Source organism: Electrophorus electricus, chromosome 23 (genome assembly GCF_041902795.1).
Source record: "Electrophorus electricus isolate QZ-2024a chromosome 23, ASM4190279v1, whole genome shotgun sequence".
Classification (NCBI taxonomy): Eukaryota; Metazoa; Chordata; class Actinopteri; order Gymnotiformes; family Gymnotidae; genus Electrophorus; species Electrophorus electricus.
Window position 1 is genome coordinate 2,428,254 of NC_137519.1, and position 12,944 is coordinate 2,441,197.

At 40.8% G+C, this 12,944-nt stretch overlaps 1 protein-coding gene across 3 annotated transcripts; it reads right to left on the bottom strand.

Annotated features, from left to right (window-relative positions):
- Window positions 1–1,253: 1,253 nt before the first annotated feature.
- Window positions 1,254–12,496, bottom strand: acp2 (acid phosphatase 2, lysosomal). Of its 3 annotated transcripts, XR_014119645.1 has the most exons (12): window positions 12,329–12,496; window positions 8,121–8,216; window positions 7,721–7,807; window positions 6,836–6,988; window positions 6,481–6,579; window positions 6,127–6,216; window positions 5,300–5,432; window positions 4,335–4,423; window positions 4,043–4,149; window positions 3,705–3,883; window positions 3,305–3,541; window positions 1,254–3,020 (listed from the first exon to the last, which is right to left on the bottom strand). XR_014119645.1 is itself a non-coding variant. In XM_027010481.3 (11 exons), exons 1-11 carry the CDS (start codon window positions 12,407–12,409, stop codon window positions 3,405–3,407), a joined length of 1,251 nt encoding a protein of 416 aa, XP_026866282.2. In that variant the 5' UTR covers window positions 12,410–12,496; the 3' UTR covers window positions 1,254–3,404. The 3 variants fall into 3 exon arrangements, 2 of the variants coding, with proteins under 2 accessions (XP_026866282.2, XP_081562648.1); XM_027010481.3 differs by having other exon boundaries at window positions 1,254–3,541; XM_081706522.1 differs by lacking the exons at window positions 6,836–6,988; window positions 7,721–7,807; window positions 8,121–8,216; window positions 12,329–12,496 and having other exon boundaries at window positions 1,254–3,541; window positions 6,127–6,268; window positions 6,481–6,580.
- Window positions 12,497–12,944: the final 448 nt, after the last annotated feature.

The window sequence follows — 12,944 nt, forward strand, 5'->3', positions numbered from 1 at the left end:
CATGTTGTGTGTGTGTGTGTGTGTGCGCGTGCATATGCATTTTTGTAGTTTATGTAGCATTTTAATAGGTAAAAGCCAGGGTAGAAAAAAAATCCCTGAATCTCGTAACTTTCGATTTCATTCAACTCCAGAGTCCATTTGGCTCTGAACTTTAGTGTTATAACCTGTGCGTTGGTAGGCAGAGCAGCAGCAGGGCTCTTGCCCAATGTGGTTGGGGAATAACCCTGAACTCAGTCAGGAGGAGAGTCAAAACATTTACTCCATTGAGGAAAGTCTTCAGAGGATTTTGGTCCAGTTACATTTGTTATACTGACTGGTGTCAACTTGGGTGATTTTGCAGTTTTTATGATTTCCTCTTCTTAGTCACACCCACTCACAGCTTCTGTTGGAAAAGGAAGAGAAATGGCTTATCATTAGAAAAATGCTGAATTGAAAAAACAAAATTGTCAGATTCCAGATGGTCTGGACTTTTTTAACCAACCTTTTGTGCCAACGCTTGCTTTTCTTACTGGTACATCCTCGAAGGGGGACAGTCACTGGAACAAATTGAATATTTCATGTATGATTCTGCTGCATTTTGCAGCATGACAACATTCCAGTCATTGTTAGAGAGTTAATTCCCACTTGTCCAACAGTCTGGGGCAGTTTTCTAGACACAGACCAAATCTGGAAGATAATGGAGAATCTTCATATGTCATCTTAATGTGTGTGTGAGTCTTTTTCCTTCTGGTACCACATTAAAACATGTTTCTGTCATCAACTGGACTATTTAAACTGACCCCCACTGGTCAGTATTGGTAAAAAGTGTGCTTTGGCCTTCATAAGTGTTGTGTTTACTAAGCTGATACATTTGAATGTGTGATTAAAATAATCCTATTTGATTAAAAACTAGTTTCATATGCAGTTTATTACTTTGATTCTAGCTAAACCAGATGGTTGCATTATACATTCAAACATTTGCTCATACAGCTTCTATCAAATGCATGATTACTGTAACATTACAGTACATGTGTCTGACATGTCAAATCAAATTTATTTATACACTTTCTACAACCCACGCTGTCACAAAGCAGCTTTACAAATGTATTACTCCAGATCCCTAATAACACTGGCAAGAAAAAAACTTCCTTGGCAGGTTTAAGGAAGAAACCTTGGGAGGATCAGAGGGAACCCAGCTTCAGATTCAGTAAAAGAAGCTACTGGTGTCAGCAAACCAAACGCTCGATAATCGTTTGATCATCCATACAGGAATCTACAAATGAAACCATTTTTATTCTGTAATCAATTATGATTTATATATTAATATACACTGATGTGAAGCACGAAAGATTAGATGTAAACAAAGATGGTTCATAGTGTTCACTCTAGCCCTGCAGGGGGCAGAGCTAAGCATTGCAGAACATAGATCATAAACAAAGCATATGGTGGCTATAACCAAAAGCTTGCATTATGTACTAAATATACAGTTCCCTATACAGAGTTCAGCTGCAAATGTTTAACTGGAAATATTGCAACAGTTCCTGCCCCCAACCCTCTTATAACCTGAATTCCGCATATGGAATTGCACCACATGGATGTTGTAACTAATATCTAGAGTAAATCATTCCTAATAAACAGGTAACCATTTGAAGATTACATGTTTATTAGGAACATTTCTGCCTGAGCCAAACAGAGTCAACAAAGAGTAGGAGCAAAAAGCACAATGAATGTGGTCATTGTGACATTTGATCTAATGTGTCAGCACCACACAACAAACAGAACAGGCTCATACATCTCATTTGACAGAGTTCCTACATAGTATGGAATGTGAATGTATTCATTTCTATGCCTGGATAAATATGAAAAACATGAGGCACTAAAAAAAGTTTGCATAACAAATGTCCCATTTTTTAAAACATAAAATTAAATAAATAAATGAGCAGAGGATTTTTTCATGGCATTTGGAGCAGTCAGCCAGTGCAGCCAATGTTTATCGCATTGTGAAAGACTGCTGACCAAAGCAAGCATGAGGTTATTGAAAGCAAAGCAAATGGCATGTGACTGAACACACTCTTACACAGAGCTCCTGTATGTCACAGCCTACAGACAGCTCTGCCACAGAACTTACAAAACACAGACATCAGCAACCAAATTAGTTTGAAAGAGAATGTGGCAATATCGTTTAATTGCATACACATTTTGGATTTTTTTTTTTTTTTAAACACACACACACACACACACACACACACACACACACACACACACACACACATACACACACCATTTGACTTATGTAGTAAATGTTTAAGAATAATCAGATGGACACAGTGAATAAGCAAGACTGTGCAGGTGTGGAAATTGTGTTAAATTATATTAAACAATATTTTAAATAATCCAAATTAATTACTTTAATTCATGATTACTAATAAAGTAAAATCATTTACAAGGGTTGTTTTTACTTCATTTAAACAACCAATGAAGCAAAGCCAGCGGAATTTAATTCCTCTTTTCTAATTCCCTGATGAACTACATGAACATCACTTGTTACTGTAGGGATTGAAGGTGTAGTTATTTAAATGTACATGTCAAAAACTGAATAATATTGCACTGTTTTAGCATTGCAGCAAGAATAAAATGCTGTACACTGAACTTGTTTGGGTTTGGTGCCAATTGACATCCTGGGCTACAGCTAGAATCTTCTGGTAATTACTTGGCAGTTTAATAGCATACCTCGTCAGAATGCAAGATACATAACAGTTGGATTTTAAAACCATTTATTTAATAATAAACATCTAGCCCTTTGTACTCATTTCAAACATGGTTTGAAAAATCTACAGAGCAGTCTAAAAATTATGGAATTTTTCTGGAAGTCTGGAATTTTTAAATGGAAAATGTGTAGGAACTCTTTGACGTTGATACAAAAATAGCAGTTTCATTGGACCTTTGAGACGAGTACCTTCTCAGCATCAGAAAACCAGGACACTAGAAAAGTCATCACTGCTCATCAGGCACACGGAGGAGTAAAGACAAAATAAGGTTTTCTGCTGGAGAAAAGACTTTAGGTCAGACAGGCAGACAAAAACAGAACAGGATTACAGGCCAGTGGTGGTCATTTTCACCAAGTCACAATTATTCTGAGGTTCTCCATTAAAACCACAGTTCTCTTTTTGATCCTGTCTCGGAGGTGTGTAAACGGACTGAATGTCCGTCACATTAATGGAAAGTAATCTCTCTAGATCAGAACTACTATATAAAATCAATGTCCCACAACTCACAGCAAAAATTAATTTAAAGTTCTGGACCAAAAAAGGTGCTCAAATCTGACTTGGCAAGCAGCCGCTGGTGTGTTGAGCTCTGAGGCTGGTCTCCCTCAGGTCTTCCTCACATTCCCATGACTCCCCTTTGCAGAGGGGCTGGTACAAGTGTCAGGAGTGGTCGTCGCTATGGTTACTGACATGGGTGTAGCCGACCGCTGGCTCACTCTGACGGCACAGTACGATTAACAACAGCACGACGAGAAGCAGCAGCACGGAGCCACAAACAGCTAGTCCGATGACAACATCTACACACAAACAGACAAATACATACGCCCACACAGAGCTAAGAAACATGATCTCTTGCACAAACATGCTTCAGCTTTAGGTGTCAGGTGATCAGTGTGGTAGTGGAAAATACCGAAGTGCGTGACACTACATTTGTGTGTGCGATTCATTTCATGCTGATACCTTTGTCACTGAATGATGCAGTTATCTGGCACTCCTTCATCCAGTTTTTTGGAATGACTGAGCTTGTGAGTCGAATGAAGTCCTGTAGGGGACAGCGTTGGGTACAGCCGGGTAAAGATATGGGGTATGGCTCAGCTACAGAGCTGTCATTTCGATAGTACATCTCGACTGCAAATGACCTGAAAGAAGAAGAGAAAGAGGTGAGTGAGAGATTGTGTCCTGAATACACATGGAATAAAACAGTAGTAAGTCAGTACTGAGTCAGTAGTAGAGAAAGTAACATTGCGGAGAGCAGTAACGCGTGTGTATGTGTCAGCAAGTGAGCAGCGCTGCCTTACATGTTATCATCCTGGTGCAGTTCGAAGATGTGGCAGGAGGCGTACGGCGGCTGCAGACCATTAAAGACGGCGAGCGCTTCCTGCAGGGCTACAATGGTCGTGTCATGCTGAAAAACAAATAACACCCAAGCTCACAATGCTCTTGCAAAACATACTGCCAATTCAGTCCTGTTGAGCCACAACTAATACAAAGCTGGCCGATTGCGCTGCAATTCTTATCTTTCTAATACCTCAGTAAACCCAAAGACGATGGTGGATTATGGAACCATGCATGATGCTGGCACTGACTCACCGCTGAATACATAATCATCTTCAACTTCTCGGTGGAGTTCAGAGCTGCAGCCACTGTAAAATTTTTAATGATCTGATCCAGCAAGAGACCTGAGAGAGAGAAAGACCCATAATCCAGGCAGCAGAGAGGGCAGGAGGTTGACAGATGCATTTACTCTGCATTCCATATGGACATATGTATGGCATTTGGCTGATACTTTTATCCAAAGTGACAATCATATATATCTGAATTCCAAACAACGCCATAATTCCATAATGTAACAACTACTGTACACATTCATACCATACTATATTACTGTACACGCATACTGAATTACTGTGCTTACATTATGCACACATAACATACTATGATTTTATATGGTATGTCATAATGCAAACTGTATCATGGAAAATGTGTTCCATTTTTCACCCCCATTTATTTTTACACACTCCCTTCATGGAGAGCTGATGAGCTCGTCCCTTACACAAGGTCAAGACCAAGATCAGGTGTGCAGGGAGAATACCGATTCTAAATCCTAGTAAGCAAGTGTCGATATTAAAACAACATGTCAATCATGAAGGCAACATAATATATTTTTTTAAATGGCTACCCTTTTGTTGCTAGTCTGAGCCACCTCTGCATCTCTTTCAACTACACCTTAAAACAGCAGGCAGTGCTCAGAAATTCTACATGCTTAGTTACTTGAATTTTTAGTCTTACAACTCACATTTCTGTATTTTTTTTTTATATACCGAAAGGATAAGACTATTTGTGGATTCATAAAATAAATTGTACTTTAAACTTTATATCTGAATGGAGGGAGAAAATAGTAAAGTTGCCTCTTTGTCCCCATCAGTCAGTCTACATATTTCCATATCTTGTCCTGATAGGCAAAGGATTGATGGTGTGTAAATGAACCTTATTAAGGGTTCAGTGGGAAGTATTTGTTTAAACGTAGCAAACAGTTGGATTATGAAAATGCTGACCTCCCTGAAGCCGGCACTTTTCCTCTCGCTTATAGATGCCAAACATCATCTGAAAGCAGAAGTTCTTCAACAGTGATAGTGTCTTCATAACCTCTGGAGTCACCCAGGGTGGATGGACCATTCCATGCTTCCCCTAGAAGGAAGGAAAGAGGGAGTGAAGCTATATTATGGTACAATAGGATATGAAATGGTTACAAGTTTTGAGAGAAGGAGATGAATACTAATTCGTATTCATATACATGTATTATACATACATACATACATACATACATACATACACACAAATAAAACCTTTACTAAATATCTTAAATCATATTAACATATGCTGATATACATGTCGTGTCGTGTTCTGTCGGTCACGAGTCCGTCAACTACCTAGTTATGGGACTCTCATATGTGGAGAGACACACTTCTGCTCCTACCCTCCAATTGGGTGAGTATGTCCTTCTCTTAGCCTAAATAATCTGAGTCACATATGACCACACATTTTCCCAAGCTTACAGCAAAATACTTAGATCAATGGTAGTATCAAATGATTCTTCCCTTCCTGTAATTACTGTAATCTAAGTACAAACAAAGAATTATAAAAGTGCGAAGAGTTGGCTGCAAATAGGGTACAGGCTCAAGGTACTAAACCGATCTAGGTAATGGCTGATATGGCACTGAACTGATCTGGGTACAGATTGACGTGGCAGTCAGTCTAATAGTCATTACTGTAACAGTCACTATTACAATAAAAGTTTTTTTTTTTTTTTTTTTAAACACACAAGATCAAGGGGGCTACTACACTGCAGTAGTTTACAGGAAGAGCCTCCGGATCGATTCACCTCGCAGAAAAGGGTATCGTAGATTCTCCACACCGTCTCGATGGAAACTGTGTCCAGCCCCGTGTTTTTGCGTACCATGTTCATAAAATCCTGCACATTACGGAGCAGAGCATTGACCATCAGTCACCGCATCCATCTCCACCTACCATTCATACACATTCACATCTGCTTTAAACAGGTCATCATAAAGAAAGGCAGCTGTTTAAGGCAGGTGATTATGGAGAATTAGTGATGTGCAAGGCAGATGGAAGTGGTCATCACAAATGGTGGGGTGGTGTCAATGGCAGCTGGTTGAGGCAGATGGTGGGGTGGTGTGTCAATGGGAGTAGGTGATGGCTGTGAAGGGAAACTCACTTCGTATGTCCTTGTGACATTTAAGAAGATTTTGGTCTTCTCCGTCATGTTCATGAGTTGCTGATAGCGTGGGCAGTTCGGCAGGGGAAAAGACAGCAACTGGGTGGAGACACACGTGCAAGACTTGAGACTGAATCAATAACTTTTAGTACCACTACTTAACCATCCTCCTGGCTTTAAACGTAAACACTCAATTTATTCACTTAATGCAAGCTCTCCAAAATATATCAAACTCACTGTCTTGAATCAATCTAGCTTTCAGGCACTGTTGGGAGAATTCTGGGTTATTACTTAGGCGTTTGGTGTTCAGTGCTGTGGTAAAGCGGACAAAAAGGAGCAGCTACATTAATCGTACCCTCTCCAGGCTCTGTGGGACCGTGTGAACAGGGATGGGTTGCCATTTCAAGCCTGGGTGAAAGGCCTGCGAGCTGTTGGGTGGGTAGAGGCCGGCCAGATTCGCCTCAGCACTCATCAGCGTGCGGTCGTAGTCTGTGCTGCGCACAGCAATCTGGGGGATGGAAGGGACCGCAGACACAAAACTACACTGAGACGAGGATTAAGACAGCACACAGTAGGGCTCCGGCTAATATACACAGGGCCTAAAAATGACATGGTGGTGTTTTTTGGGTTTTTTTAATTCCCAGGTCTCTCCTGTCACTTCCACATGGAAGATTTGCAGTCTGCTAAATTGCTTACACAGTACATCATGCTTATGCAGAGGGCATGTTTGTCAAAAGTCAGCAAAGAGAGATGAGTCACTAGCTGTGGACAAGCGGAATATCTGGCAAGACGTTGCCAAACAGGACACTAAACAAATGTAGAACAAATGCATGGTGATCATGAAGTCAAAGAAAACCTGAATGAACATCTTGAACAGTAAAGGTACATCTTTAACTGTGATATAATGCATATTTATTGATACTCTAGGCAAAAAGGCAATACAAATACATACATACAGTACAACATTCTAAAACTTCTTGTTGCAATGCATGACTTGGAAGCCCAAAATGGTGTTTTATACTCTGAGCTGAAAGAAAACTTGAAGCCCACTGAATGAATTACCACTCATGTGCTCCTATAAGAGCCTTAATAATTCTTTCCAAAAACGTGCCAGTCATACACCAAACCACAGTGTATTTAGAATGCTGGACCCATTACAATCAGAAGCCAATCAGTATATTGTCAGGGTCTAGCTTGGTGCTTCACTTCAACTTGGTGCAGTTTACTGATAACCACAGACCTCATAACGCATATACAACTCGGACAGGAACCCTGTGTAGCGTTTTCGCAGAAACTGCCCAAGCTCAAAGTGCTGCTGCATTCCTTCCTGTAGACACACACAAGACAACACATGCCCAGATCAGTGAGTGACAGCCTATAGTTGTACAGTGTTTTATAGAGAGAGAAACAACTCATTCTGATAATAGCCATTAAATGTATACCAACTTTTAATGTTGTTTTGTTGCTGTTCCAAAGTGAAACAAAATGGAAAAAGGGATCATTTTGAAGATACTGAGGTAGTATTATTACCAGAAATAAAACCTGAGTAAAGTCAGTATGACTAATACAGGAACTACAGTTTACAGAACTAAATTAACCGTGTGTGTGTGTGTGTGTGTGTGTGTGTGTTTCAGCTGTACCTGAGAAAGCTGTCCAAATCCTTGTGGCCAAGCACTTTCCTGGTATGGGTCAGTGGGGTAAGCTTTGATTGGAGACCGATCTCCATGGCGATACAACTAAAACACAAGGACAAAGTTTTTGAAAGACAGAGAGCTTAATAAACAGAATATTTTTTCACATGATCTATAACCACCATTATGCCCACTAATATTATGAATAGCCTTCTAGCTGTTGATCTAGAAATTGCATCCAAATATGGAAATATGTTAGTGCAGTATGTGACATCAACCTCCTTTAATGAATAATGCAAACCAAAGCCCATTTGAAAAACAGGAATCTAAAAGATCAGACACCAGACATTCAGCAACGACAAGAAAGTTTAGTTTTTGTAGATCTTCGACTAAATGAAGCTCCTTCTCTCCACTACTTGTCAAAAGATCACAGCTTGGATTCCAAATTGTGTAAAGGGGGTCAGATCCCTTATAAAATAACTGAAAGTGGAGTGGAGCCTTCTTCGCTCAAAATTCACTATTTTAAAGGCAGTGCGGCTGGATAGAACTGTCCAGATATGATAGCTAGCAAAACTAAATGCTACATCCAATTTTAGCATACTATTCATCATTTTCAGTTTCCACTGTGTATGAATAGTGCCATATAAATAACCTTGCCTTCAGATTTAGTGGTGTAACAGTGTAACAAGTAACTGGTGAGCCAAGAGCCAAACTGTCACGTGCGATCAGGGAAGCAAAGTGTGCACATGCACAGAGGATTCATGGACACTTCAAAGACACTGGTGACACACGGCGCATGTGGGAGGGCATTCAGGCCATTACTAACTACAGGTAAACATCACCTTCCTGTGACAGTGATGCCATCCTCCCAGATGCACTGAATGACTTCTATGCACGGTTTGAAGCACAGAACAACGTTGCAGCAGAAATGTCCATCCCTCCACAAAATGACCAGGTGCTGTGCCTGACGGAAGCTGATGTGAGGCGTACTCTGTGTGGAGTTAACCCACGGAAAGCTGCTGGACCAGACAACATCCCGGGTCGTGTGCTCAGAGAATGTGCTGACCAGCTTGCAGATGTCCTGACAGACATCTTCAATATCTCTCTGAGCTGCACCGTGGTCCCAACATGCTTCAAGACCACCACCATCGTCCCCGTGCCTAAGAAGCCCACGGTGTCGTGTCTCAACGACTACCGTCCCATCGCACTCACATCCATCATCATGAAGTGCTTTGAGAGACTCATCATGAGACACATCAAGACCCAGCTTCCCCCTTCTCTGGACCCCCTGCAGTTCGCGTACCGCCCCAACCACTCTACAGATGATGCCATCTCTACCACACTTCATCTGGCACTCACACATGTGGAAAAAAAGGGCACCTACGTAAGAATGCTGTTCATAGACTTCAGTTCAGCATTCAACACCATTGTTCCTCAGCATCTGATTGGAAAGTTGAGCTTACTGGGCTTGAACACCTCCCTCTGCAACTGGACCCTGGATTTCTTGACTGGTAGAGCTCAGTTTGTCCGGATTTGGAGCAGCACTTCCAACACCACCACACTGAGTACTGGTGCTCCCCAGGGCAGCGTACTCAGCCCTCTGCTGTTCACACTGCTGACTCATGACTGTGCAGCAATGCACAGTTCGAATCACATCAAGTTCGCTGATGACACGACCATGGTGGGTCTCATCAACAAAGACAACGAGTCAGCATACAGAGAGGAGGTGCAAGAACTGGTGAGCTGGTGTAAGGTCAACAACCTGTATCTGAATGTTGACAAGACAAAAGAAATGGTTGTTGACTTCAGGAGAGCAAGGCGAGATCACGGCGCGCTTGCCATCGATGGCTCCTCAGTGGAGATCATCAAGAACATCAAGTTCCTTGGTGTTCACATAGCGGAGAACCTCACCTGGACCCTGAACACCAGTTCCATCACCAAGAGAGCCAAGCAACGTCTTTACTTCCTTCGGAAGCTGAGGGAAGCCCATCTCCCATCACCCATCCTCACTACCTTCTACAGAGGTACTGTAGAGAGCATCCTGAGCAGCTGCATCATTACCTGGTTTGGGAACTGCACCGCCTTTGACCGCAAGACCCTCCAAAGAATAGTGAGAACAGCTGAGAAGATCATTGGGGTCTCTCTTCCCTCCATCACAAACATCTACATAACATGCTGCATCCGGAAAGCCACCAACATTGTGAAAGACCTCGCACACCCCTCACATGAACTGTTCACCCTTTTGCCATATGGAAGAAGGTACCGCAGCATCCAGTCCTGCACCTCCAGACAGTGCAACAGCTTCTTCCCGGAAGCCATTAGACTCCTGAACTCTGGCTAACTCCAATTCAGATTCCAAAATGGGCACTTCCATAAACAGTCTCACACTCACACACACACACACACACACACACAAAATACATATCTATACACACACTCACACGTTGTTTTGCATCGGACTAGTGCTGAAGTCAAGCCTCACACAAATAAAATATGCACTCCTGTTGCAGTCTTGCACATTATCCTACTTGCTGCTGGAGTACTGTACTAAACCAGCACTGTACTCTCAACTGTTCTGGCTGCTACCGGTGACTGCTATGTTCAGGGTAGCATGTCACTGATTGCTATGTATAACTCGCTTTACATATGCCCAGTACTGTGTTGCACTGTCTACTCATTTTGTATTTGTCCTGTCCTGTATTTATTATTGTTTATTTAATGTTTATTTAATGACATTTTGCACTATATTGGACTGTTTGCACTTGTGTAGCATGTTGTCTGTTGCACTGTTGTTTTTATATTGCACTATGGTCCTGGAGGAACATTGTCTCGTTTTTGTTGTGTACTTCTATATAGCTGAAATGACAATAAAACCTCTTGAACTTGAAGATCAACCTTTGAACTAAACTTCATTTTTTAATTCTATATATCCTAGTTTAGATTCTGTAGGGATATCACAGGTATAGTATAATCAAACTAGATGGACAATAATTATGTAATTAATTGCATCCCCATGCACCCCCCCCCCCATACACAAAAAAAAAACCAAGAAAAAAAAACAAAAAAACACCCAACTGTCTTACAACCGAAATGATAAATACGGTTTATAAATTGTAGACAGCCCATTCTTTTACAGACAATTTGGTTAGCAAATGCAACTTTCTGCCATGGTCTATGTCTCTCAACTCCATACACAAAATGTGCAGGGAACAGCATGACTGTATACATGTGCAACATCGTATCCTTTTTTCAGCTGACTTGATATTGGCCCATGTTCCATTTTAAACTGCATGTCCGAGACACTGGTTAGCTGATACGGTCTTGAACGTTCACACAAGCAAAGCCACTCACACTTATAATTACAAGTCCTTTTACTGAAATTTTTTTTTTTTTTCCAAATAAAGCCATTATATACTCATAACAAAAGTGTGGTCTTCGACTACAAGGTTTACAAAGACTCAAGACCAAATTCCTGAAACAGATCCTGGAGGGACTGGACGTATTTGGACAACTGAGAAACATCCATCCAACAAACAGCTGCTAGCTAGCTCACTCTTACTCCGTTTACACACCGGCTTGCCTGCCAAATTGTGCATGTTTAGTGAGCATCGTCGTTATTCCTGTGGCTGGAATAATACTAATACTACTACTAATAATAATAATCATCATCATCATCATTTTGGGATCTCATGCATGTCTCGAAGCAGCACTTTTTATTGCCGAGTACAACAATAACTAGCTAGGTTGCTGGAGTAATCATTTTCAAGTATCTTATTACAGACAAAGAACTGTCAGATCAGCAGATTAACATAGCTAGAAGAGAAATAGCTAGCTAGAGTTAACTAGATTAATGACGAGACGAGAAAAAAAAAACCTAAAGTGCATAACCAAAGATCCTAACTCTCAGCAGCTAGTTTTTAGATAATTTTATGTTATTAACCAACTCTAGCTAGCTAGTTATAACGTTAAAACTTTATTCACTCGCCCCATCTTTGCATCATTTCAGTTAACGTTATAAAACGCTGAATATCTGTAGCTGGTAAAAATATTTTTACTTTCATTTATACTTATTGGCTAGTTCAAGAGATTAGTGAACCAGATAATTAACGCTAGCTAGGTTAGGTTAGCTAACTTTGCTAATGTTAGCGTTGCGTAAAGCTGTATCAGAATAAAACTGACACAAAGATAGACAGAATTGTCTGCAAGATCATACTCACCAGTGTGACAAATTTGAGCTTACTTTCTCCAAATGAGCATCCGAAGACACACAATGACATGATCAACAAATACGAACCCATGCTTCAGGACACGACGAAAACTTGCTACGACTACAAAGACAGCTAAATTAGCGCAGCTAGCGCAAATACCTGCCAACCGAAGGCGCCTAGCGTTCATATAGAGGGGTCGCAGCGTCACCTGAAGGACTGAGATACGTTGCGAGTATTATAAAAGATAATATGTCAAGATATTGTGTATGTGTGTCAAACTATTATTCCACTTTTATGCTTTCACCATAATAATGCATATAAAGCAGGAATTTAAATGTAAAATTCAAAACAAACGAGACACAAATATGACGGAATTTACTGAAAGTCACTATGCCAATCATCGTAAAGGTGCCAGAGAATGGAAAACTATTTTCGTTTGTATAATTCAAAAAGGAGAACTTGGGTCAAAGAAGGGTCAAATTATTGGTATACATCAAGCAGAGAAAACATCTATAAACACCTATAGAAACACCTATAGGTGGCATATATAAAGAAAAAAAAAGCAGGACCTAGAACAGATCCTTGTGGGACAGCATAGCTAACCTTGTACGCTAAGAAGTCTCCA

Coding starts and splice junctions, on each gene's coding strand:
- acp2 (XM_027010481.3), bottom strand. CDS start 12,409: ATGGGTTCGTATTTGTTGATCATGTCATTGTGTGTCTTCGGATGCTCA. Junction 5,433..6,126: donor ACGATACCCTTTTCTGCGAG/GTGAATCGATCC, acceptor CCTTCCTTCTAG/GGGAAGCATGGAATGGTCCA. Junction 4,424..5,299: donor AAAGTGCCGGCTTCAGGGAG/GTCAGCATTTTC, acceptor TCTCTCTCTCAG/GTCTCTTGCTGGATCAGATC.